This window comes from Electrophorus electricus, chromosome 10 (assembly GCF_013358815.1).
Source record: "Electrophorus electricus isolate fEleEle1 chromosome 10, fEleEle1.pri, whole genome shotgun sequence".
Classification (NCBI taxonomy): domain Eukaryota; kingdom Metazoa; phylum Chordata; class Actinopteri; order Gymnotiformes; family Gymnotidae; genus Electrophorus; species Electrophorus electricus.
The window spans coordinates 4,156,341-4,179,832 of NC_049544.1; the positions used below are offsets into that span (position 1 = coordinate 4,156,341).

General features: G+C 40.9%; 3 protein-coding genes across 4 annotated transcripts; 2 read left to right on the forward strand and 1 right to left on the reverse strand.

Annotated features, from left to right (window-relative positions):
• Window positions 1-4,755, forward strand: crabp2a (cellular retinoic acid binding protein 2, a). The gene is made up of 4 exons (XM_026999078.2): window positions 1-371; window positions 2,728-2,906; window positions 3,209-3,325; window positions 3,470-4,755. The coding sequence occupies exons 1-4, from the start codon at window positions 290-292 to the stop codon at window positions 3,518-3,520; spliced, it is 429 nt and encodes a 142-aa protein (XP_026854879.2). The 5' UTR covers window positions 1-289; the 3' UTR covers window positions 3,521-4,755.
• Window positions 4,756-12,026: 7,271 nt separating this feature from the next.
• LOC113570687 lies at window positions 12,027-13,219 on the reverse strand. Of its 2 annotated transcripts, none has more exons than XM_026999253.2 (2): window positions 13,097-13,219; window positions 12,027-12,853 (listed from the first exon to the last, which is right to left on the reverse strand). In XM_026999253.2, exon 2 carries the CDS (start codon window positions 12,839-12,841, stop codon window positions 12,233-12,235), a length of 609 nt encoding a protein of 202 aa, XP_026855054.2. In that variant the 5' UTR covers window positions 12,842-12,853; window positions 13,097-13,219; the 3' UTR covers window positions 12,027-12,232. The 2 variants fall into 2 exon arrangements, with proteins under 2 accessions (XP_026855054.2, XP_026855053.2); XM_026999252.2 differs by having other exon boundaries at window positions 13,070-13,219.
• Window positions 13,220-15,915: 2,696 nt separating this feature from the next.
• On the forward strand, window positions 15,916-18,077 carry LOC113570681. Its single transcript, XM_026999241.2, has 2 exons — window positions 15,916-16,057; window positions 16,273-18,077. Exons 1-2 carry the CDS (start codon window positions 16,032-16,034, stop codon window positions 16,904-16,906), a joined length of 660 nt encoding a protein of 219 aa, XP_026855042.2. The 5' UTR covers window positions 15,916-16,031; the 3' UTR covers window positions 16,907-18,077.
• The last annotated feature ends 5,415 nt before the right edge of the window (window positions 18,078-23,492 follow it).

Below are 23,492 nucleotides of genomic sequence, written 5' to 3' on the forward strand. Positions count from 1 at the left end.
AGGCTTAGTTTTTCCACCTATCGAGTCTACCAGCGAATACAGCTTTTGATTTTGGTTCGGAGTTTTGAAATTTACCTTTGGCAGCCTAGCCGTTTAAACGAAAGAAGGGACCAGAAAGCGAGAAAGATTTAAACATCACCCTACCAAAAGTAACGTGTTGTCTCGGAGAATAAAATTATAGCGAATTAGGGAAAGAACTGTTGAAGGACTACCTTCTAACCCTAACAGCAACCATAGATCTAAATAAAATTAAAGTAAACAGTTACGCAAAAGACCTAGAAAATACGCAATGGATCGCAAAGCCCCCGACTTCTCTGGTACCTGGAAAATGAAGAGTTCCGAGAATTTCGAAGAGCTTTTAAAAGCATTGGGTAAGTTATTGTACTGTCTGCATCCACTCAACGTATGGCTCCAGAAATGCCCAGATACTATCAAGCTACTCTCTCTGTCACTCTCTCTCTCTCTCTCTCTCTGTCACTCTCTCTCTCTCTCTCTCTCTCTCTCTCTCTCTTTCTCTCTGTCTCTCTCTCTCTCTCTCTCTCTCTCTCTCTCTCTCTGTGTCTGTCTCACACACACACACACACACACACACTTACTTATTAAATACATGATAAATGAACTTCATCCCCTCTAATTTTGCAAATACAGGAGAGACATTGCTAGCCTGTTCCTTTGTGTTTGTGCACACATATGGTTTTCATATAAAATAGTGCATAAGGTAGTGCCAAGAAATCTGTGCATGTGTGTCAGAATATTTGCATGGCTGTTTACTTAAATTCATTAAAGTCCTGTAAGGTGGCACTATTGTCCTCTGTAGAATAAGTAGAGCTAGTTTACATGCCTTGGCTGTATCCTCCGTGTAGTGGAACGATGTTCCAGGAACATCAGGGCATTATTGGCACTGGTTACCCAGGGCTAAGCCAGAATAGGCTTCAGGTCTGATGAGGTTCAGAAGAGAGGGAGCAACCACAAAGTCGCAAAGAAATGTTACACAGCGGAAAGTGAAAGAAAGAAAGAGAGATTGTGTGTGCTCATTTCTCTCGCTCTCCCTCACGCTCTCTCTCACTCTCTCTCTATCTCTTTCTCTCCCATTTTGTCTCTCTCACACACTTAAACAAGTCAAGCAGGGAGAGAAGCTGAACTCTTGGTCTCATTAAAATGTTGCTGCACAGACAGAGGCGATGTGTCGCTGCGCCCCACCCCCATGTCTATTCTTTCCTCAAATACTTCCTCTGACCCCTGAACTGTGACACTGACATTAACCCTGGCCGCTGCTGCGTGTGCTAATTCTTCCCCAGTTCATTACTGCGGGTGCAGACTGGGGGAGTGGACCTTATTGTGTTGACAGTTTCTAAGTAAGAGGATGTCTTCATAGAGAGCCAGCACCTAAGACACATGCAGTGCACAACCACTGCTGCATGTGTTGGGAGACACTGTCAGCTATTCGCCGCATGTTGGGTACCAGTGCTTAGCCTTGCATGCATGTGTGTGTGTGTGTGTGTGTGTGTGTGTGTGTGTGTGGCAGTTTGTATAAGAGAGAGTTATTTGGACCCCTTATGGCAAAGAAAGCTATCAACTGTCAGTTTGTTTGCATGTCTCCATTTGTGTGTGTGTGTGTGTGTGTGTGTGTGTGTGTGAGAGTATGTCTGTATGTGTGTCTTGGTGTGTGTATATATTTACTCTTGGTGACAGGTGGGAATGTGTGCAAGAGGAAGAGTGTGAAATTCAACTCGAAGCACAAATTCAGAATCACGCACGCACACCCACACCCACACACACACACACGCACACACACACACACACACACCCTGGCCTCTTTGCGTCCAGCAGCATTTACCATCCTCCTTCCACTCTCCGTCCTCCTGGGTCTATCTCGTGTTTCCTCTCCTGGTGTCTTGACAGGATTGTTTATTAAGTCAGTCTGCTCTTTTCTTCTCCTCTCTCCAGTGCAATCTTGCTCTTTTTATTCATCTGTCCCTCTTTTTCACAGCCCTCTCTTTGTTTGCCTGGCCTGGATTCTGCTCTGTCCATTTCCCAACAGGAAGGTGTAACAGATTAATGCGTCCCTGGGGGTACTCCAATAACTTCCCCTCTCCCTGCACTCCACACACTTTTAATCTTCAGTGTTTTAACCTCCCTTAAGTGATTATTGATCTATTGTTGCCTGGGCAAGAAGTAATCCAATCTTTAGTGTGTGTGTGTGTGTGTGTGTGTGTGTGTGTGTGTGTGTGTGTGTGTGAGTGTAGATAGAGGGCGAGGTTATTGGATGGGCCATTTTCATAAGAATCATATTTGATTATGTCATTAGTTTGTGCCTCTGGGGAAGCCAAAGGTGCTGTCCCACCCTTATGACATCACTCTTTCCCCAGCCTTATTCACAGCAGGATAGTGGCTGTTCTCAGTCCCATTTAAACATACTCTGCCATATTCCCACTCAGAGGTTTTCTCTGATCTTTATTTTCGTTGATTCCTATCTCTGCTCCAGCTGTGTCAGTAACTGATGGCACAACTCTTTCATAAACATTCCAAAAATATTTAATAAATATTTCATTATAGCTCTCCATGTATGTTTAAATCTGTTTTATAGAGCTCTTAGTGTTTTACATGTCAGTGTTTACACAGTACTCACACTTCCTCAGTGGTAACGCCTCCAGTGTGAGTTGGAGTGCACACCGCTTTGGCAGATTCACTTCTGTTGACAGACTGGCTGTGTATTTGTGTTCTCAGGTGTGAACGTGATGTTGCGTAAGATCGCTGTTGCAGCAGCATCAAAACCATTGGTGGAGATCACGCAAGAGAATGAGACACTATCCATTAAGACCTCCACTTCAGTCAGGACCACCCAAGTGACGTTCACCGTGGGACAGGAGTTTAATGAGACCACCGTCGACGGACGCCCCTGCACGGTACATGTGCTCTCACCCACTCACAGAAGTGCACTTTACTTCCTCAGCAAAAGTTCATGGCTAAAGAAGCTGAATGCAAGTGCTATCCTTTCTCCTCTCTCCTGCACTTCCCACTCTCCATTTTCCCTCAGACTGCAGCCATTACAGCTCTTCTAAGTCTCCACAGTTAGGATATTAACGCTCCCTTTTCCCTGAGTTCTCTTTTGAGCTACGCCAAGTTGCTTTCCTTAAAGCTTCTTTACTTCTCAACCTCAACCTCCCATTATAATGTTGACAGTTCTACCTCTGAAACCTCCCCATAGAGCCTTCCACGGTGGGAGACAGACAGGAAGATCAGCTGCGAGCAGACCCTTCAGAAAGGGGACGGACCTAAAACTTCCTGGACCAGAGAACTAACCAATAATGGCGAACTGATCCTGGTAAAATTTGCACACCATTGCTTGTTATTCTTGCTTATCATTACTGTTGGGAGTACCTCTGCGCCACTGTTAGGCATACCTGGTATATCAATGGTCTCCCAATAGATTGACTGAGTAGCTCTCTGCCTTTGTGCCTTTTTTCAGACGATGACTGCAGGTGATGTGGTATGCACAAGAGTTTATGGCAAAGAGTGAAAGTGAACCAAAAAAAACCCCCACCATTTTCATCTTCCTGCCTTCCTCCCTACTCCGCTGGCTAACCGTGCTAAGGCTGACTCTTCCTGGAGAAACCAGGATTCGCACATTTATCACAAGCGCAGTCTCAAGTCATCCTCAACCACTTCTGCATTACCTTATACCTTAACCAATGATTCTGTTGTACCAGTTGTATTTGGATGCAAGCCATCTAAGATGTCATACACTTGTTACTCCACAACCAAATGGAACTGTATGCTGCATTAAGTGTACTTTCTTTTTTTGTCTTCTTTGTTTTTACTGTGACTTTAGTCCAGTTTCAAATAATGAAATCTTGTCCAGTCTATACATCAGACTTCTCTGCTTAAAGCAGAGGTGTAAATCTCTGTTCCTGGAGATCAACCAAAGTGCAACAGTCCAACCCCAGAGGAGCAGTCCAGGAGCATCTAAACATTAGAATTGGGGTGGTATATTATAGTTTGAAGTCAATATTAGACTTTGCCGTATAACGTTAGAGTTCAAGGCATTATTGTTATGGTCATCACATTTAAGTTAGGTATGTTATATTTTGGTTAGATCTGTCAGATGGGAGATGTTTAGGAGAAGACACCTCTGGCACAAGAGTTACAAGGGTTTTAAAATTAATTAGCTTGTTCTAATTTAGTGATGAAAGCATGATTAGCTGACTCTACCTCACTGGTAAAAATGGGCCCTGGACTCCAAACCACATTTGTAGTTTGTGTGATTCAGCTGTCCTGTGTCATCCTATCAGATACTAGAACCAGACTGTAGCCAGACTGTTGGGATGTAAACTTCTTTCTCAACAGCAAGTTGAAATATTGAAATTTGGCCATTCCAGATGTATAATGTAATCACAATTAATTGCAGTCAAATGATCACATAAAGTCACGATGGGAGATGGTGTGTTTAGTGAGCATGAGGGGCTTTGGAAAGGGTGGTGTTGCTGCAGTACTGTATGAATTCTAGTGTTCTTTTAGCCATTTTTTAACATTTGTTTTTCTCTCATGTTTCTCTTCTGTCACCTGTACCACTTCCTTTTTTTTGTTTTTTTTTTGTTTTTTTTAATACTTTGTATATACTCTAATCCTGAGTAATTTGTTTTCTTTTAGATTTTGTATATACTCTATTGCTGAGTATTTCGGGGGGTTATGTCTTTTACATCACATATGGTCAATATTAATTAGCAATGCCTAGTAATAAAAAGGTTCTTAGTATGAGTGTCTCACGCCTAGTTCTGTAGTGTAACAAGTGGAGGCTAAGCAGGATGCGGGGACGAGGTATGTTAAACAAACATGTTTATTCACGCAGAAACGAGTACTACATAGCAATGACGCTAACGTAACATCAAACACCGACAACAGAACCATAAGGGTTTATATACATACTTAAATCACAGGCAATTACAAATGGGTGTGACACATGGGAGCGTGGCCACACAGATGAATATACACACACACACACACAGGGAGAGACTTGGGAGGAGGGGCCGTACCGTAGTAGATGTTCTTTTTAAAAGTTTTGCATGGTCTGATTTCACACAGACTAACGCAAGTCCGGTCATGTGGGCCTGAAATAAAATTGGGACGGTTGGTAAATATCATTTATCGCTGTGTGAATTTGGAAAGTAAAATATCCTATCCAGTGATAACAGTCCACAATTGTAATAGTGGCTGGGTGTTAATTTATAACTCCACAGTGTATTCATGTATATTTAATCTTGTGAAATTAGAACTATAAATGGTTTATTTTTGTCAGCTGTCTGACTAAAATAACCTCTCTCTCCACCTAATGTGCTCCTGCAATCTTTCCATCTCTCCCTCCTTGTCTTCCTCCTGTTGTGTGTTCATCACATGCTCATCTTCCCTCTCTCCATTCACTCTATTTCAGCTTCAAGACTTTGAAGCCTTTTCTTTAAACTCAGAGCAAACCGTTCATCTCTTCCAACAGTTTCATGTGTATACCAAATTATGTGAATTCACGGAACAAATAATGTCTATAGTTAATGTTTACTTTTGGTTAAGGCTTTAGGTTCAGGTTCAGATTTCCATTCATGCCCAATTAAGACTCCTTCTGATATTTGATTCCTAAGGGAGGGACCTAGTGCTATGGCAATAGTGCAGAGACGATAGGTGGAGCAGCGATCCTGGCCAATGAGATGATGTGGACCTGGAACCCAGCTCGGGCAGGGAGTAGCCTGTCCATGGAAAGTGGGACCTGCAGGCCAGGAAATACCACTGGGATTAGAAGGTGGAGATGATTTACTGCAGATGTGTTTAATGAGGAGCAGGCTCCTTAGAGGCACTTAACAGCAAGGACCAAGAGAGACCAAGCACTCATGAGGAACAAAGCATTTTAATGTCTTTTTTTCCAGCTAAAGTTCATCTCTGACATTTTAGTGGGATCTACAAATAGAATGGTTAATTATTCCTGTGATCAAAAACCAGGCCAGGCACATCCATCATACAAAAGGTCCCCGTGAAAGTGCTGGCATAGAGAATGGTTTGGTGTGTAGAAGATGTAGGTAAGTAAGGAATGTGGAATGGTTTGGTGTGTAGAAGATGTAGGTAAGTGAGGAATGTGGAATGGTTTGGTGTGTAGAAGATGTAGGTAAGTGAGGAATGTGGAATGGTTTGGTGTGTAGAAGATGTAGGTAAGTGAGGAATGTGGAATGGTTTGGTGTGTAGAAGATGTAGGTAAGTGAGGAATGTGGAATGGTTTGGTGCATAGAAGATGTAGGTAAGTGAGGAATGTGGAATGGTTTGGTGCGTAGAAGATGTAGGTAAGTGAGGAATGTGGAATGGTTTGGTGTGTAGAAGATGTAGGTAAGTGAGGAATGTGGAATGATTTGGTGTGTAGAAGATGTAGGTAAGTGAGGAATGTGGAATGGTTTGGTGTGTAGAAGATGTAGGTAAGTGAGGAATGTGGAATGGTTTGGTGTGTAGAAGATGTAGGTAAGTGAGGAATGTGGAATGGTTTGGTGTATAGAAGATGTACGTAAGTGAGGAATGTGGAATGGTTTGGTGTGTAGAAGATGTAGGTAAGTGAGAAATGTGGAATGGTTTGGTGTGTAGAAGATGTAGGTAAGTGAGAAATGTGGAATGGTTTGGTGTGTAGAAGATGTAGGTAAGTGAGGAATGTGGAATGGTTTGGTGTATAGAAGATGTACGTAAGTGAGGAATGTGGAATGGTTTGGTGTGTAGAAGATGTAGGTAAGTGAGGAATGTGGAATGGTTTGGTGTGTAGAAGATGTAGGTAAGTGAGAAATGTGGAATGGTTTGGTGTGTAGAAGATGTACGTAAGTGAGGAATGTGGAATGGTTTGGTGTATAGAAGATGTACGTAAGTGAGGAATGTGGAATGGTTTGGTGTGTAGAAGATGTAGGTAAGTGAGGAATGTGGAATGGTTTGGTGTGTAGAAGATGTAGGTAAGTGAGGAATGTGGAATGGTTTGGTGTGTAGAAGATGTAGGTAAGTAAGGAATGTGGAATGGTTTGGTGTGTAGAAGATGTAGGTAAGTGAGAAATGTGGAATGGTTTGAGGGCTGATGCCTGCAACTGTACTTGGTTACAGTGTGACCCTAATAAAAAAAGGCCTTCTCTCTACCTTTTGCTCCTAAAAAGAGCCAAATAACTGCCCCTCTCCCATATCCTTTATTACTCCCTGGGGCAGTAAAAAGCAGCTGCCTCTCTATGTTCAACTCCCCCCACACCCCAGGCTCTGTCTGAAACACATACCAAAGCAAACACACACATCGTGCACAACATTTATGCGTACCATCAAACACTCACACTATGTACTCAGACCATAAAACTGCACACATATTCAGAAGGTCATCAAGTACATACATATGACATTTACAGGGACAAAGAAGACAAACACTAACTACGGTAACACAAACACACACACACACACCAACTTTACACAGATCTTAAACACACACTCACCTGCAATCAGAACAGAAACAACAGTCATACTGTCATCAGTATGGGTGCACCTTCAATTTTAAATGCAAAATATATGCCCAATGGTTCCGCTAACTTAGAACACACATACACACACACACACACACACACATTCTCTCTCTCTCTCTCTCTCTTTCTCTCTCTCAATCACACAAGCACAAACAGAAAGAGTCCTGTAAGACCTACACATTATTGATACTGGCAGAATTTTTAAAAATCACATGCAAGACACTTAAAACACTTTAAAGAATGTAGTAGCGCTTGTTGGCCATACAGTGTGCAAAAGTTATGAAAAGGACCTCTGTCTATGTGTATGCTTTAATTTAATATTTGATTATGTGTGTGCTTCTATGAATTGCAAAAATAGTGTGGGAGAACTTAACACTTGCTATAGGGTAACTTGTTTGGATGTTTAAAAGTATATTTATATATACATTAAAGTTTATTAAAGAAAGAGAACATTTTGGGCATCAGTGTGTGTACTGGGCCTGGCTGTTAAGAGGGAAACTGCACCGCAACTCCCTCTGGGTTTGGAGCACCATCTCCCGCTATTTCTGGGAGGCTCACAAGCCCGTCACCTGGCTCGTCACCTGGCCTGTCACCTGGCCCCACCCACAGGCCTGCCAGTCAAACATGAACTCTCGCTGCCTTACACAAACACATGCACGCACGCACGCATTGCAATCTGACATTCACACACCACACGCTATGCATGCAGGCCATGACACACACTTTGTATTTGATTCTGGGGAAAAGTGGTCTGATACATTTCTCACAGTGGTGCCAAAACAGGCACTAGCAGGGAAGACTCGCCGGTTCCAGACCTTGCAAATGAGGTGAGTCTGCCCCGCATGGAGGTGCTGACAGTGGAGTCACACGGAAGCTGCGGATGAAACTTTCGCTACTGGCCAAAAACCTGCGTCAGCGGGTTACAAATTCAAGCCATACCCAGTATTGTTTCGGTATTCACCCGTAGTTATTGTATGAACTAACAATATTCCTGCACTTGCTGGAGTATTATAATTCTGCTTCAGAGTCAAATATGAAATCATATCCAGGACTTCAGAGCAGAATATAAAGAGCAGCGTGAAGAAAAGATCAAGGGTATGTATTAACTCTTGCACAGTTGACCTCACTGATGCATGGTGCCTTTATAAGTCAGATAATAACATAAAATATAAAATAAAATAAGATTACACTTCATGTGGGTTTCAATTCAGAATTGCGTAGATATGTCAACATGAAGGCTACACACACACACACACACACACACACACACACACACACACACACACACACACACACACACACACACACACACACACACACACACACACACACACACACACACACACACACCCCATACACACATAGTCACCTGCAGAAGCTCAAGCCTCACAATGTCTTGTCCAGCATTAGCAAGTATTAAATAAGAGGAAAAGCAGCCAAGGATACAGACTAGAGTCAATGTGATCAGGTTACATGGGGAAGTAGATGAATGCCAATTCCTTTTTAATATATTTAATTCTGTTATTTTGTACCCCCCCAGTAGTATTTGTATTCAGCAATTATTGATTGACCGTATATAGTACCTTTAATTAGTAGTACACTAGTACACTGTATATAGTACCTTTAATATGTGTGTGTGTGTGTGTGTGTGTGTGTGTGTGTGTGTGTGTCTGTGTGTGTGTGTGTGTGTGTGTGTGTGCGCGTGCTTTTGTGTGTTTTTGTGTTTGTGTAAAACAGTAAGTGGACATAATAACCAGTCAGTGCAAGACTGCTGTAATTAGTTATACAATAATTACAGTTGAATAGTTTGAACTGCTGACACATTTTTCAGCCAGTAGTGTAGTGATGTTTCATCTGTGGTTTCCATGTCTTTCTGCTATTAGCAAATTCTGTCTGTGTGTATACATGTGTGTGCAATAATTATGTATATAGAGGTATTATAAACACCTACAGCACGCAGATGTAGAGGCACTTTGCTTTGCTTGGACACTTCTTCCATATACTGTACCTGCTTACAACTCTTCACTCCCTCTAGTACTGGCAGTGCACATACAGTGACAGTGATTTGAATTAAGTGATATTAACTGGACAGGCAAGATTTGTACTCTGACTCATGTGCCTCACTCACATAATTCACACGCAAATCCTTAGACGAGCAAACACACGCACACACACACACACACACACACACACACACACACACACACACACACACACACACACACACACACACACACCTACGCACACACGCACACACTTGCACCTTGAACAAATAAAGCCTCTACTGGGAATTTTAATTCAGTAGTTTAGTGAACACAAGCCAACTATGGAGAAGCTGTCTGAAGCTCACAGATTCTAGCTGGTCCTATTCTTTAGATTCTTTCAATTCAACTCTGCACCAATCAGCCTGCTTCTCTCCCCTCAGGCATCGGAAGACATACTGTATAGGAACAGAGCCTCTCGTTATTATTACACACCATCACAGTATGCGTTCAGGAGAACAGAGCTTCATTTATTATTAGTGGAGTGGTAATAAATACTTGTGAGTGTGCGTGTGAGTGTGTGTATGTCTGTGTGTGGGGGGGGGGGGGGTGCATGGATGTGTGAGACACAGAGATTATCACATGATTCCTATCTTCCATCAATTAAGCTTACATTCCTAGACAGGATAAGACTGTCAGTGAAAGTAACCACACAAATTGTCAGAAACTGAATAGTTCTTACAGTACCCTACTACAGAACGGGAAATTTATCTCACACCCCACACCTGTTACCTGTGTGACATGCCCTTGGAAGCAAACAACACTAAACATGTTTGTACAATTCTGCAGGTTACTTACACAATTCAACTGCAGTCAAAAGTATAAAGGCTTGTTTGTGTAAAGTAGTGAGATGAAAATAGTCTGGCATCGTTCCTTGAAAACGGCCAAACACGAATGGTTCACATAGTTGATATTCAAGAAAAACCAAAGACGCTAGCTAACTAACAGAAAAAACACCTGTCCTGTAACCTCAGCAGAACAGTGTAATGTGTAACAGTGGAAATATTTGAGCGTCTGTGCGGGTTGACCCGAGGCGCGCTCAGGAATGAGATCCAGACCGAGCCGGATTGAGTAAAGCTCTTTCGCCCTCCTGTGGCCATAATGCAGACCTCCATGTCCGTCCATATGCGGCATTAATTTCTAGCCGAATATGAATAAACCGATGAAATACTATTGTATTGTATATTGTAATATTCGGAGAACACTCCAGGAGGTAAAAGAAATATTTCAGAGGCTGTATGACTATGGTAGTTTGGTAATACATTTTAGAGAACCGCACTTATAGTAAAGTCATCATTTATATTATTATATCCAAAGGTAAAAAGCTCACCGTACGTCTTTGACAGATCAGTCTTTTATGGATTTGGACAGTTTCTCGCATCGGTTAGGCATACATTCAAAGCTATTCAGCACTTAGACTTTTTACTGTTAAAAAACTCAAAAGACATACAAAATACCCATATGTCGTAAATTGTCGTTACTAGGAACGTCGTTACTGTGGGCAAAAAATAAATAAAATTTGTTACTCACTTTAAAACAAAAACCTACCCTACACCTACACTTTCTGGGCACCATGAATTGGAAGTAACGGTAGGCGAAAATGTAAACAGGATACGGCCTTTCGTAAACAGGATACAAAGAAAGTAAATATATTCCGCTACAGTTTCATGTCACGGCTCCTTACACTCCTTCCCTACAACTACAACCCCCATAATGCTGCGCAACACCCAGTCAACGTCACGCGCCACCGTCGGTTATTAGTTCGCTCCTCATCACTGGACTATTGGTTGCGCCAATTATCGCTTTTACGTTTATCCAGTGTGCATCCATGATATATCGTTTTTGTATTCTTTCCTAGCTCTTTTGGATTGGTTCGCCATGTGCATTTGTCTTTTTGGATCCGAGCCAAACCTGTACTGATTTTTGAATGCCTCTTTGGTCATTAAATCTGCCTCCGTATTTTACCACATGCGTCCGTCAAGTTCCTGTGCCGTCACGTACCAGAAGTTATTACTGGTACATTAGAAAATATGTTGATTACGAGAAAGATCGCTACAACTGCACACGGATCAATTACTCTCTTTTTCCCTTTTTTTCCCCCACCAAACATTTTTTAAATGGTTCTAAAGTCAGATTTTTTTTGATTGACCTTTTGTATTGACCATTTGGAAATAAATAGCAGAATACTGGGGTTCAAACATGTCATTTTTTTTCCCCAGCAAACATCACGTCACTTTCCTTTTTTTGCTTGCAAAAAAACAAACAAACAAAAAAAGCCACCTTCTCAAAGTGTTGCGCAGTTTCCAACATTAGAGCTTTCGAACATTTGTAGGCTATTATAAACCGTCGATTTCGATGCGGAGGTTTTCCTGATATATTTTATATAGAAAAAGATGTGCATATGGCAAGCGGTTTTAACTGGCATGTTGGATCAGCAACTCCATATACCACAGAAAGGTTAAGAGGTTGATGCTCTTTTTACATCAAGGATGTTTATTCCTTACAATATAAATCACTTTGAAAGATATTATATTCTGGAACCTTTATTTGTTCATTTTGGGTTTAACAAGTTGTTGCTTGGTTGAAAGTTATATATCTTATTGTCAGCGTCTATAACACTCAATTTTATCAGACAGCTTGTATATATGCACTATATAGATAACAGACATAACAACCGTCTTAAAATTGGTTAATGTAATCTGCAGCGTTAAAACTACAAATCATCACTACAGAAACGACGACCAAAAAGACTTCCTGCAAAGCCACCTGGAAGCCAGAGCTCCCCCCTGAATGGGCCCAACAGTCGGGGGCGTTATTACTGGGCAAGGTGGCCTTTGGGTTCCCCTCAAAATGAACCGGCTGACACACGTCTCCGATTTCGTCACATGCCAGAATAATGTGCTTGGTCTCATTTTGAATGGTCCGGATTCCGCATGCACCTTCGTCGATGTTGACGCGCACAGTTACGAACGAGAATTTTTCTTTGCTGATACACAGGTTCCCAGACAGCACCTTTCCGCCGTATTTCGTGCACACCTCATCCACCCGTTCTCTCTCGCTTGAACGGAAGAAGGACTGAGTCGGCCTGTTGCACGTTTTAATCTTCCTCAGGAACGCTTCCCACGCATTCTGATCCCACGTCCTCGGCACCCCCTCGGGTATATGGCGCCGAAGAAAAACCTTGTGGGCGTTGTTGTGCTTTGCCGACATGCAAGGCTCAGAGTTTCCGTCCAGCTCGTTGATGAGATAGAAAGCACATGCCACAAGGCAAAACGTAAGGACAGCCATTCTGAAGTTCTTCTGCAAGAACAGAAAACGTTACTCCATTTAGAACTGTTCTTATGATCTCGCTCTCTCTCTCTCTCTCTCTCTCTCTCTCTCTCTCTCTCTCTCGCCTCAAACAACAGCTAGATATAGTTTGTTATTTTGGTAGTGGTTTGCAGGCTCAGTGAAAGAAAACAGACTACACACTAAGGCTGAACTGACTAGAAACGGCAATTACACCTGGTACGTTACCAGTGTGAGGATTGTCTAGTTTCTGACCAGCTGTGAAGACCTCCAAAAGTCAATCTTCACTTCTTAGTTGAAAATCCAATCCTCACTCTCTTTGAATGTGTGCATGCATGACTACATCCCATAGTGTGTAGCACATGCATCACCATCCACTCCCTGTCTTTAGCCTTTGTAGAGAACAAAATACCTAACACCGGGCCTGGTGCGTTTCCTGATTGGTCTTTTCTTCTGTCTGTTATCCTTTTTTTTTGTACCTAGCCAATAGGGGCTTTAGATTATACAGTACTCCCAGTTTTGCAGTTCTCTATGTGAAACATGAGACTAATCTCTGGCTGAGGTTCCATGCTTGTTTTAGAACCCTATGACGTTTTTATAACCAAAATTAGCTGGACGTTATTATGTGTAATTGTTCCTAGTCTGACTTCCAACATACCAATTTGTGTCACCATGTTTTTGTTTGTGTGTCTTCCCTAATTTTTAAGTGTGTGTTAGAGACAGAGAGAGAGAGAGAGAGAGAGAGAGAGAGATCAGAGTTCTGAATAGAAATGATTTTGAATAAGACAACTTGTAATCAATTTGCATTTTTCTATTAACATGTAGCATTTATTTGTAAACACAGTTGATTAAATTAATGTCTGAAATTCGGTCATAAGAATATAGATAGGAGTGCCCACACACCTTCTGGACCGCACACTCACATGCTTTGTTCTGCCAGTGAAGGTGTCATATCCAATGAGGAGAGAATGGATACAGTTGCTGAAGACCCTTATTACAGGGACTAAGTGCAACGAAGACCAAGGGCCAGAAACTGGTGCAGTGATGGGCAGATGGCGTGATGGAGGTAGGGCGAAGCGTAAGGGAAGAAAGCCACACGGGATTAGAACACTAATAACCCACATAATGAGAAGGGACGAGCAGGCTTAGAATCAGGTACTAGGACGAGAGTCTTGGCAATTGATTGATGAAAGAAGGCAGGTATAATATAGGACTTGAAAAAGACAGCAAGTAAGAGTTCTGCAGGGTGGGTGGAGCCGAGGCTTAGGGAGAGACAAGCATGTGTGTGACTGCCCAGGACGTGGTGAATAATTCAGAGAAATGTTGCAGTCATTAGACTATTTATTCTTCCTGCTCTGGAGAGCTGTTTGTCTTTTATTTTCTGTATTGTGATTTGGAACTGGCATTTTTCTGCCCAAGGAGTGTCGTTTCTATCTAAGAGGAATTTAAAACAAACAAATCTACACCGTAAGTGCTGTGAGATTATGGGTTTTACGCCGTAAGTGGTGGGTTGGTTTTACTGTTAAATAAAGAGAAGTAAACCTGAAGGGTTAATGGTGCTTCATGCATGACAAGACCAGTGGAAGAACCTGTCAGGTTAATTACTCCTACTTGTTAAGGTAAAAGCCTTGAAATCAAGACTATTACACACACTTCAAGTCTGAAGAGAATTCATCACAAGTCTTTATGTTCAGATTCATGTGGTTGGAATATTCAAGTAAATTAATTTGCTGGTAAAATATATCCAGCAAGGAAAAACTAAAAGCAACAGTTTCCTGTGCTTTGCACTTACATTAAATTATTATATTTACAAACTGGTGCAGATGTGACTAAATAAAACAAAAATTAAAAAACACTATAAAAAACCTGTAAAATCTATACAGGTATGATGCTAAATCTTTTTTTTAAAATATACAACATTAATCAGGCATTACTGTTTATTACACATGCTTTATTAATTTGTTATAGTTTTATTTAGGAATGCTATTAGCCATTGGTGTGGAATATGGTAAGTTGACAGGTGGTAATTTTAAAATTGTTAGTTTGTGCTGAAATGTTGGTCAAAATCCCTACAGCAATGAGGTACTGATTAACATTGATTTACTTTTGCTATTTGAATAAAAATGATTTTGAAACTTAGGCCTATTTCTTTTGCTAAAAGCAGAAGTTCTTTGCTGTTTAAGCTGCTTTGAATATATGAAAATGCTTCAGGAGCATCCAATAATCAGCCAGGGCAAACTGCAAGCAGGAGCAAGTCTGGAGGCTATTGATATTCTACTTCGTGATTGGACTAGCCTTGCTTCTGTGAAGTCCCACCCCTTACATATACACGTCACATTTGTTCAAGCTTCACAGGTACTGCATTCAGACAGAGTTTAAACAGAAAATGATCATTCAGAGGACCTAAGTGGGAAATTGTGAGGGCATAGAACAGGCATATCACCCGGGTTTTTGTTGAACAGCCCTGTGCTGGTTTACATCATGGTGGACGTGTGTTTGTGCATATCAGAGCACTTGGTAGGTAACATTCATCTGTATGTGTATTCAGAAAACACCAGCAGTTACAAAATTTACATAGCATCAGGATGTGTAGCCTAATGCAACTACAACTACCAATCACATAATGTCCAGAATATACCTTACTTCTAAAAATGATCTGAAACCTCATAGAAAAATCTAAAACAAATTCAAAAACATAACCACATTCAAACTTTTATCTCTACAGGCATTATGTGTAAATGTACCAAGCTAATAGAGGTCTCCTTTTTAGGTCAAATGTCTGAAGTTATCACTAAACTGACATTCACAAAAGATTTTTGCCTATTTTGGAACATTTATTTATACTTGCAGTGAACATGTCTGAACAAAGCTCCCAGTGACAATGTTTCTGCTTGACTCGTTTTCTCAAGGGAGTTCTCATGAATGGATTCAGAAAGCCACACAGGCTGAAAATATGAATCCATGTGATCAAGTGAAAGGCTCATCCCTCAATGGGTTAATCCAGCGAAGGGAGGAGACTCTGGTCATGTTTTCTGTAGTTGCTTTGCTCCTTGCAACGTGTTTTTTCTCTTACTCTGTAAACGCTATGCTTCCTAAGTTGAGGCTTATCTGTATGAGGCCCCACCGTAAGGTTGTCAGCTCACATTCAAACAGAAAGCGATACTAAAGTGGATCGCTAGCGAGACTACAGATGGCTCCTGCCTGTCGTCTTCACAGGTAGTACATTTCCGCTGTGTTACAACAATGATAAATATAAAAACAGCTGCTACAGCAAAAAAAAAAAGAATAAGTGAGTTATTGAGAGAGCGAGAGAGAGAGAGAGAGAGAGAGAGAGAGAGAGAGAGAGAGAGAGAGAGAAACAGAGTGAGGGAGACAGAGAATGAACAAAAGTTACATTCACTGATTGTTGTTATTGTTTTTTTTTTAAACAGAACCAGCATGTTGGTGTACATCCTGGTACTTTGTTTTTGTGCTTCCTTAGCTAGTAAACTGGACTATTCAGTGAACAACCAACACCCATGCATGTATTCAGATAAGATCCACGCTTATAAAGACTTCTTGAGTAAGCATGTACGTGCTGATGCTCCAACCACCCTCGACCAAAACAAGTGGCAGGCCTTTATCCAGAACATTGGGACATGCAACCGACCCATCCAGTCTTTCCTTCCGTTTACTCAGAAGCAGGAGGTGGATAACGTCTGCTCAGCCTCTGGGGGTAAAGTATACAGCGGTAATCTGTGCATCAGTAGGCAGGAGTTCACCTTCACCACTGTTTATGTGGACAATAACTGTATTCTGAGGAAGGTCATCTCAGAGAGGAAGTACATTATCTTGGCCTGTGATGAGCTCCAAGGTTACTGCCGCCCGGTCCATTTTGAGGCCAACCCAGGAAATGTTGGACCAAATCCCCTATGGCTGGATTGCAAACAGCCAAAGGTCCAGAGCTTTGAAGAGTTTGCATGTCCTGCTATGGGTCTTCTAATCATCACAGTGCTGTCAGCCGCATTCATCTGCTCCAAATGCCTCACCAAAAGCAAGAAGAAAAATGAGGAAAATAAGAAATAACTGCAGATGTGAGACTCTCGCTAACTGTCATGCAGTGTATTTACAATTATTATGTGAACATGCATCCAATCAAAGAAAACAAAAAAAAATTTTTTAATTGCATGCTCATTCACATACATTTAGGAGCATAGTACATCAGAAAACATAGACCCAGCTCAGGACCGCACACCTTATAATATTACCTCATTTGTGTATGAATATCCATTTCTTAGATGCCTTCTTTGTTCAGGGTGTCTGGTATTCACATAAAAATGAATGCACAGCACTTGCTGGCCATTATAAGAGGCCCTTTATTCAAACTTAGCTCTCACAGTCATACTCTCTCTCTCACACTCTCAAACCTCTTACACACACCATCATGCTTTCTCTCACACACACTGTCATACTCTTAGGCATTCTTGATAGTGAACGAGAAAAAGCTTGATAGTGAATGAGAGACCTTGTGTATGTGTAAAAGTTTGAGAGTTTGGTAGTGAGTGAGAGAAAGTTTGGTATCACGTTTTCTGATTGGCCTAAACAGTTGTCATTTAAATGAGCAGTTTCTGATTTGCCTATATTCAAATATGCCCCTCCCCCATGTGCGGTTAATTTCCTAACAAGTGGAAATCCTTGTAGGCTACATTCAATGGAACCAAAAGCTCAAACCAGATTAATGAGGCTGTTGATCTCTTAACACTATGGCAAACACGTTGTGACAGCAGCAACAACCAACAGCCAATAGAACAGGTGATGAGGAGATGCATCGTTTATTCAGCCCTGCGGGGGGAATTAATTACTGTGCTGGAACCAACCAGCTGCTATTGGGGAAAAAAAAACAGCCAGCCAAATGCAAGCACCATAGTACCAAACACAAGAGCTTTTCTCTGTCTGCGACCTGTCAGCGATAGGAAAATCAGGGCGAAAACCGTGTGCTGTTAACTCAGCATATTAGGTCAATAGCCTCATTAATCTGAGCTCTTGGTCCCATTTAACGGCTACAGGAACTTCCACTTGTAGTTCAGTCCGCATTGATGATGTCTTCTCGAATGGAGAGGAAACTTTGCAATTAAATTGCCAAGCTCGGCACTCAAATGAACAACTCAATTATCAACCCAGGCTACCAATATTTCGACACATCTCTAATAGTTGTAGGTGCAAGGTGCTTTTAATAAAGTGTGTTGTGAAAATGTAATCCAATGATGCCTGTGTACTGCATGTGTTGCATTTTACTGACATTGTGTTTTGTACTTTGTCCTAAATGCATGTGCATAAAGGTCTTTAACATGAGGGCTATTTTCAGATTCACAATAACCAGTTCTTCAATGGAGATGAAACACTAATGTTTATCCTTACATAATTCACTATATAATTCTCCCGTGAGCATTTGCTTTTACAAGCAAAAAAAGAAAAGAAAAAAGGGATGTGTATACTAAAATACGATCGCAAAATCTCCAGTTTTTCACACCTATTAGCCGCAAAGTTACAAAATCACTTCCCGCACCTCATATGGTATAAACATAGGTGCGATAACACAGCGCTTCTCATCGCCTCCTATACTTTATGCAGTCTCCTTGGTTTTCACTTAGAATATCTAATGCCTTGTCCTCTGTGCAATATCAAGTTACACTATGAAATATCACGACTTTACAGCAAAAACATACGAGAGTGATGGAATGTATGCAGAATCTAACCAGGTATTCATGCAGTTCTCTGTGGCCTCACCCTTTGTTCCTTTGAGACTCTTCGGGGCTAAGAGCCATATTAATTATGTGCATTGTCACATGAAGCTGGAATGGCAGACCCTAATCTTATCGGTGCTTCCAGAGCTGACCACATGGCGTCACTATTTCCATATTTAAGATGCCTTAACGGAGGACACGGAGATGTTAGGAGGCCTCACAACATGCATTCTTAAAGAAGCCTGCACAGTGTATACATGATCGATTCTGTGCGCATTTTTTTTAACCATGTTTATTTAAGTGTCAATGAATTTTAATACAGACCTTTTTAAAGTCTTTTCCTCAATCCAATATTTACATTTTATGGCATTTAGCTGACACTTTTATCCAAAGCAAGTTACAATTAAGACTGAATACAACTTGAGCAATTGAGGGTTAAGGGCCTTGCTCAGGGGCCCAGCAGTGGTGGGGCTTGAACCAGCAACCTTCCAATTACTAGTAAAGTACCTTAAACTCTCAGTTTTGTGTGTGACAACAAGTATTTCATAACGAGTGTCAGGCAGGACATTCTATTAAGAACACTTAATAGAAGGGACTCAAACACATGTATCCCCGTCTTACATGATTAAGGCCATATTATTCATTATTTTATTGAATATATACACAGGATAACATGTATATCCTTTAATGCATAGGATATTGTACATTTTATCCTGTGTATCCTGTTGAACTATGCATATCAGCTCCCTGGCTAATAGGATAATACACAGCAAGCTAAAAGCTTTGGAACATGTTATCATTATCATGTTATCATGTTATATCTGTTTCTTAACATTTTGTAATGAGTAACAGGGATTTTATACAAGCATGGTTATCTTGGCAAAATACTGAGGAGAAAATAATTGGCTCCTCCCCCAAGTCACGTGGTACGGCCCGCCGTGTGCAGGGGGATTTACACGTGTACTGTTTAACCACGCCCCCTGGGATTGCACACACGTGGCACACACGTGGCCAGGGTTTAATGTTACTTGTTAGTTGGAAAATGGTTACTTAGTTTCAGGTAATATAATACAGTTTACAGAGTGGTTTTATAGCATTCAGAAACTCAAAACAGATAGATATTTGTATTGTAATATACAAATAATAAAACTCAATTAAAGCTTTTACCCCACACAGCATTTTAAAAGTTGTTCAAACAAACATGACTCATCATGCAACATGCCTAAAGTGATTTCCCACTCATAGTACCACCCCAGAACAGTACACAGTAATACTGGTAACAGGACCATGTCTTCTCTCACACCCAGGTAGGGTCCACAGTAGTGTTAAGCCTCACAGAAGAGCCCTGTTTCCAGACCTTTCTCAGATGGAGAATGGCTAGATGATGGCCAGCGTAACATATTATACAAATTATGGTTAATGAGTGCATATGCATATAAAATTGGTTAAATCATTCTTATTATACATCTATCATTTAGATTAATTTATCTTAAATGTTAATGTCAACTCACATGATTCTGTTCCCCTGATCTAAAAGAGAGGTGTGTCTTTAAAGGAAATCTTTAAAGATTTCTCTTCAATACGCCTGTGACGGAATGTAAAATAATTAATCAGTATTAGTCAGGGGCAGAATCACATAGCTTAAAGACAAGGAAGTGAGGTGATATATTAGCTTTCTGTTACACTTATTAATTTATCACATTTTTGCAGGGTGAGTGGCTAGATCTGAGAAGTCTAAAGATCCGTGTCCAGATGTACCTGGTCCTGCTGTTGGGGAAAAAAACTAAACAAGACAGTTACAAAAAAGACATTCAAATCTTAACAATGCAACAGTATCCATCCTGTTTATTTCATTTCTATTTCTATTTCTATTTCTAATTAATTTCAAAATATTATACATTTATTTTCTATCTGGTAGAGTTGACATCAAATTCCAGATACGTCTGGATTACAAATGACCCTTTTGTAATAGCTCAGTGGTTAAGGTCCTTGCCTTGTAATTGGAAGGTTGCTGGTTCACACCCCAACACTGCCAACTTGCCACTGCAAGGCCCTTAACTCTCTCAAGCATGGTAGTGCCTGAGCTTGGTTAGTGCACCTTTTATGTTTGGTTTTGTTTTCTTTACCTTTTTTAAATGTTTCAGTTGGGCACTTGTTTTTCCTTTTCTTTTTGTCTGCAAGTTTTTCACATTTAACATTAATTTTCTTATAACAATGCCAAAATGATTTCAGATATTTACAGTAGATTTAAGATTTTTCAGTTGCTAAGATGTAACTTTTTGCAGTGTGGTAAATACACTTGTTAGACTTGGCAGATCTGCCATTGGTGCATAAACTCTAACAGGAACAATAACTGTGAACATTGCAGTCCTTTATCCAGTACTGTTTATCCTTAGATAGGTGGAATCAGTTATCTTCATGTATGCTGATAGATGTGTCATGATTGGCTACTCCCTGCCACCTTCATTGTTACCCCCCTTTACTTCTTTGTTGGGGCTCCATTCCATAGTTTTGCTCTCTCAACCCCTCCTGAATTGCACCTGTGCCTTCTTAAATCTTACTGTGTACTTAAACTCTGCCTTGATGTGTTTTACATTTACCTGACATTTTCAGCCAAAGCACCTTACAATTAACAGTGGGGCTTGAACCAGCAACCTTCCAACTACTAGTCAAGTACCTTAACCAGTGAGCTACCACTGCCCAGGTTTCTACTCATTATTGTTACTTGCATTTTTGTTATAGCCTGCATCCTCTGTTTGTCATTGTGTGTTTTGCTTATTATGTATTCTTGTATGCTATGTATTGGCTCACTGACCCTGGACTGTTCTAATGACTCTGATTATGGATTTGCCCTTAATAAATCTTGCTTTTCTCAGTGTGTGTGTCTGCCTCATGGTTGCTCCACAGCTACAAGAGAGGTGGACTCAATTCTCTTCAGGTGTGCTGATAGATGGGTGGAGTCAGTTATTCTCAGGTGTGCTGATAGATGGGTGGAGTCAGTTACCCTCAGGAGTCCATTGGCCATCACTTCATCTCTCTATCCACAAACTTGGATCTCAAAACAAATTAAAAAAGCACAGAAAGTTTGAACACATAGTAAAAGGTTTATCTATCATGATAAAAATCTGTGTGAAAATGTAACAAATGTTAGTCACATTGGGGCGCAATGCAATGAAACCTTCAGCAGTTTTCCCCAGATTAAAATTAGAACACAGAAGCCTAATATAAACACCAAAGCCACATTCTAATTCAGCTCTTTGGAAAAACCTGGCTTCCAGAAAATTTTTCTTTTTGTGTAATGCTAAAGAGGTATAAAGAGTTCCTATTACTGAGGAAAAAATGGAACTGGCTTCTTACGAAAGGCTTGCCTGTTAAAGTTAATCAGTAACTTTAATTTCAGATAAGAGGAAACTAGTTGCTCATTTGTTACCTCAAGAACTCCAGTATTTATTTACACAGGAAGTGAAAGGTGCAAGTGGTCACCTTTCAGTACCTTAAATCTTCAGTAATCTTAAATCTGCTGTAAATCTATTTGTCAATTGGTTCAGACAGAACAAGTCAGTAGCTGCAGCTCTGCGTACACTGGTAAACTGCTTCTTCAGTAACATTACAGACTTTTATTTATAAAATGTGCTTTTTAAAAAGGATATAATGGTTTCATATATATTGTGCAAATGCAAAATAGCAAGAAAAATTAAGCAACATGTAAAGTCAGAAATAAGATCTTATGCAAGTTGAAGCGTCAGCATTTATTTCTTTCAGGTGACAGCCAACATGTTGGTCTATATCCTGCTGGCCCAGTGCTTCTGGGCTTCCATGGCTAATGAACAGGACTGCTCAGTGAACAACCAACACCCATGCATGTATTCAGATAAGATCCACGCTTATAAAGACTTCTTGAGTAAGCATGTACGTGCTGATGCTCCAACCACCCTCGACCAAAACAAGTGGCAGGCCTTTATCCAGAACATTGGGACATGCAACCGACCCATCCAGTCTTTCCTTCCGTTTACTCAGAAGCAGGAGGTGGATAACGTCTGCTCAGCCTCTGGGGGTAAAGTATACAGCGGTAATCTGTGCATCAGTAGGCAGGAGTTCACCTTCACCACCGTTTATGTGGACAATAACTGTATTCTGAGGAAAGTCATCTCAGAGAGGAAGTACATCATCTTGGCCTGTGATGAGCTCCAAGATTACTGCCGCCCGGTCCATTTTGAGGCCAACCCAGGAAATGTTGCTCCAGATAACAGGAGTCCAGATTGCAAAAAGCCAAAATGTAAGAACCATGTACAGTTAACCTATCCCGCTGTGGGCCATTTAACGCTGTTCCTTCTGTCAGCTGCCTTGACCCAATTCCTTTGCATGTGATAGGTATATTCTGCAGTGGTGTATATCACAGGAACTGTTGTTCAAATAATTTACAAGGATTCTCTCAGCAGTTTATTTCTTTCATAAGTACAAATAGCCTCATACCAAATAAATACTATTGTAACTATGAGGTATATAATCAGATTAAATGAGTAAAAGCCAAATCAGTGAGTTTAGTAGGAGCTGTTCTGCAATACCCACCTCAGCAGAACTGCTACTAATTTCTGTGGATAAAAAGCTTCTTCGGCTGAACATATAGGTATGAAAATGTAGTTTTTCAAAGATTTATTGTCTAGTATACACAGTGATGCCTGAACATGTGGAACTTAGCCCGTTATGACATAATCCTTGTGGCCAACTCTTGGATCATCATCGCAGGTAACCACTATAGTTCAGAACACCTTTATAACAACTCCCCAGTCACACTTGACCTATGACACCATTCTAGTGTACACGGTCTCCAGATCCCATAGTAATAAATGTGCTGCCACACATTTTGTAGGAAGCAGGTTTAGCAAAATAGGAACATATGGGTCCTGAGGTGGATGTTTATTTTTTGA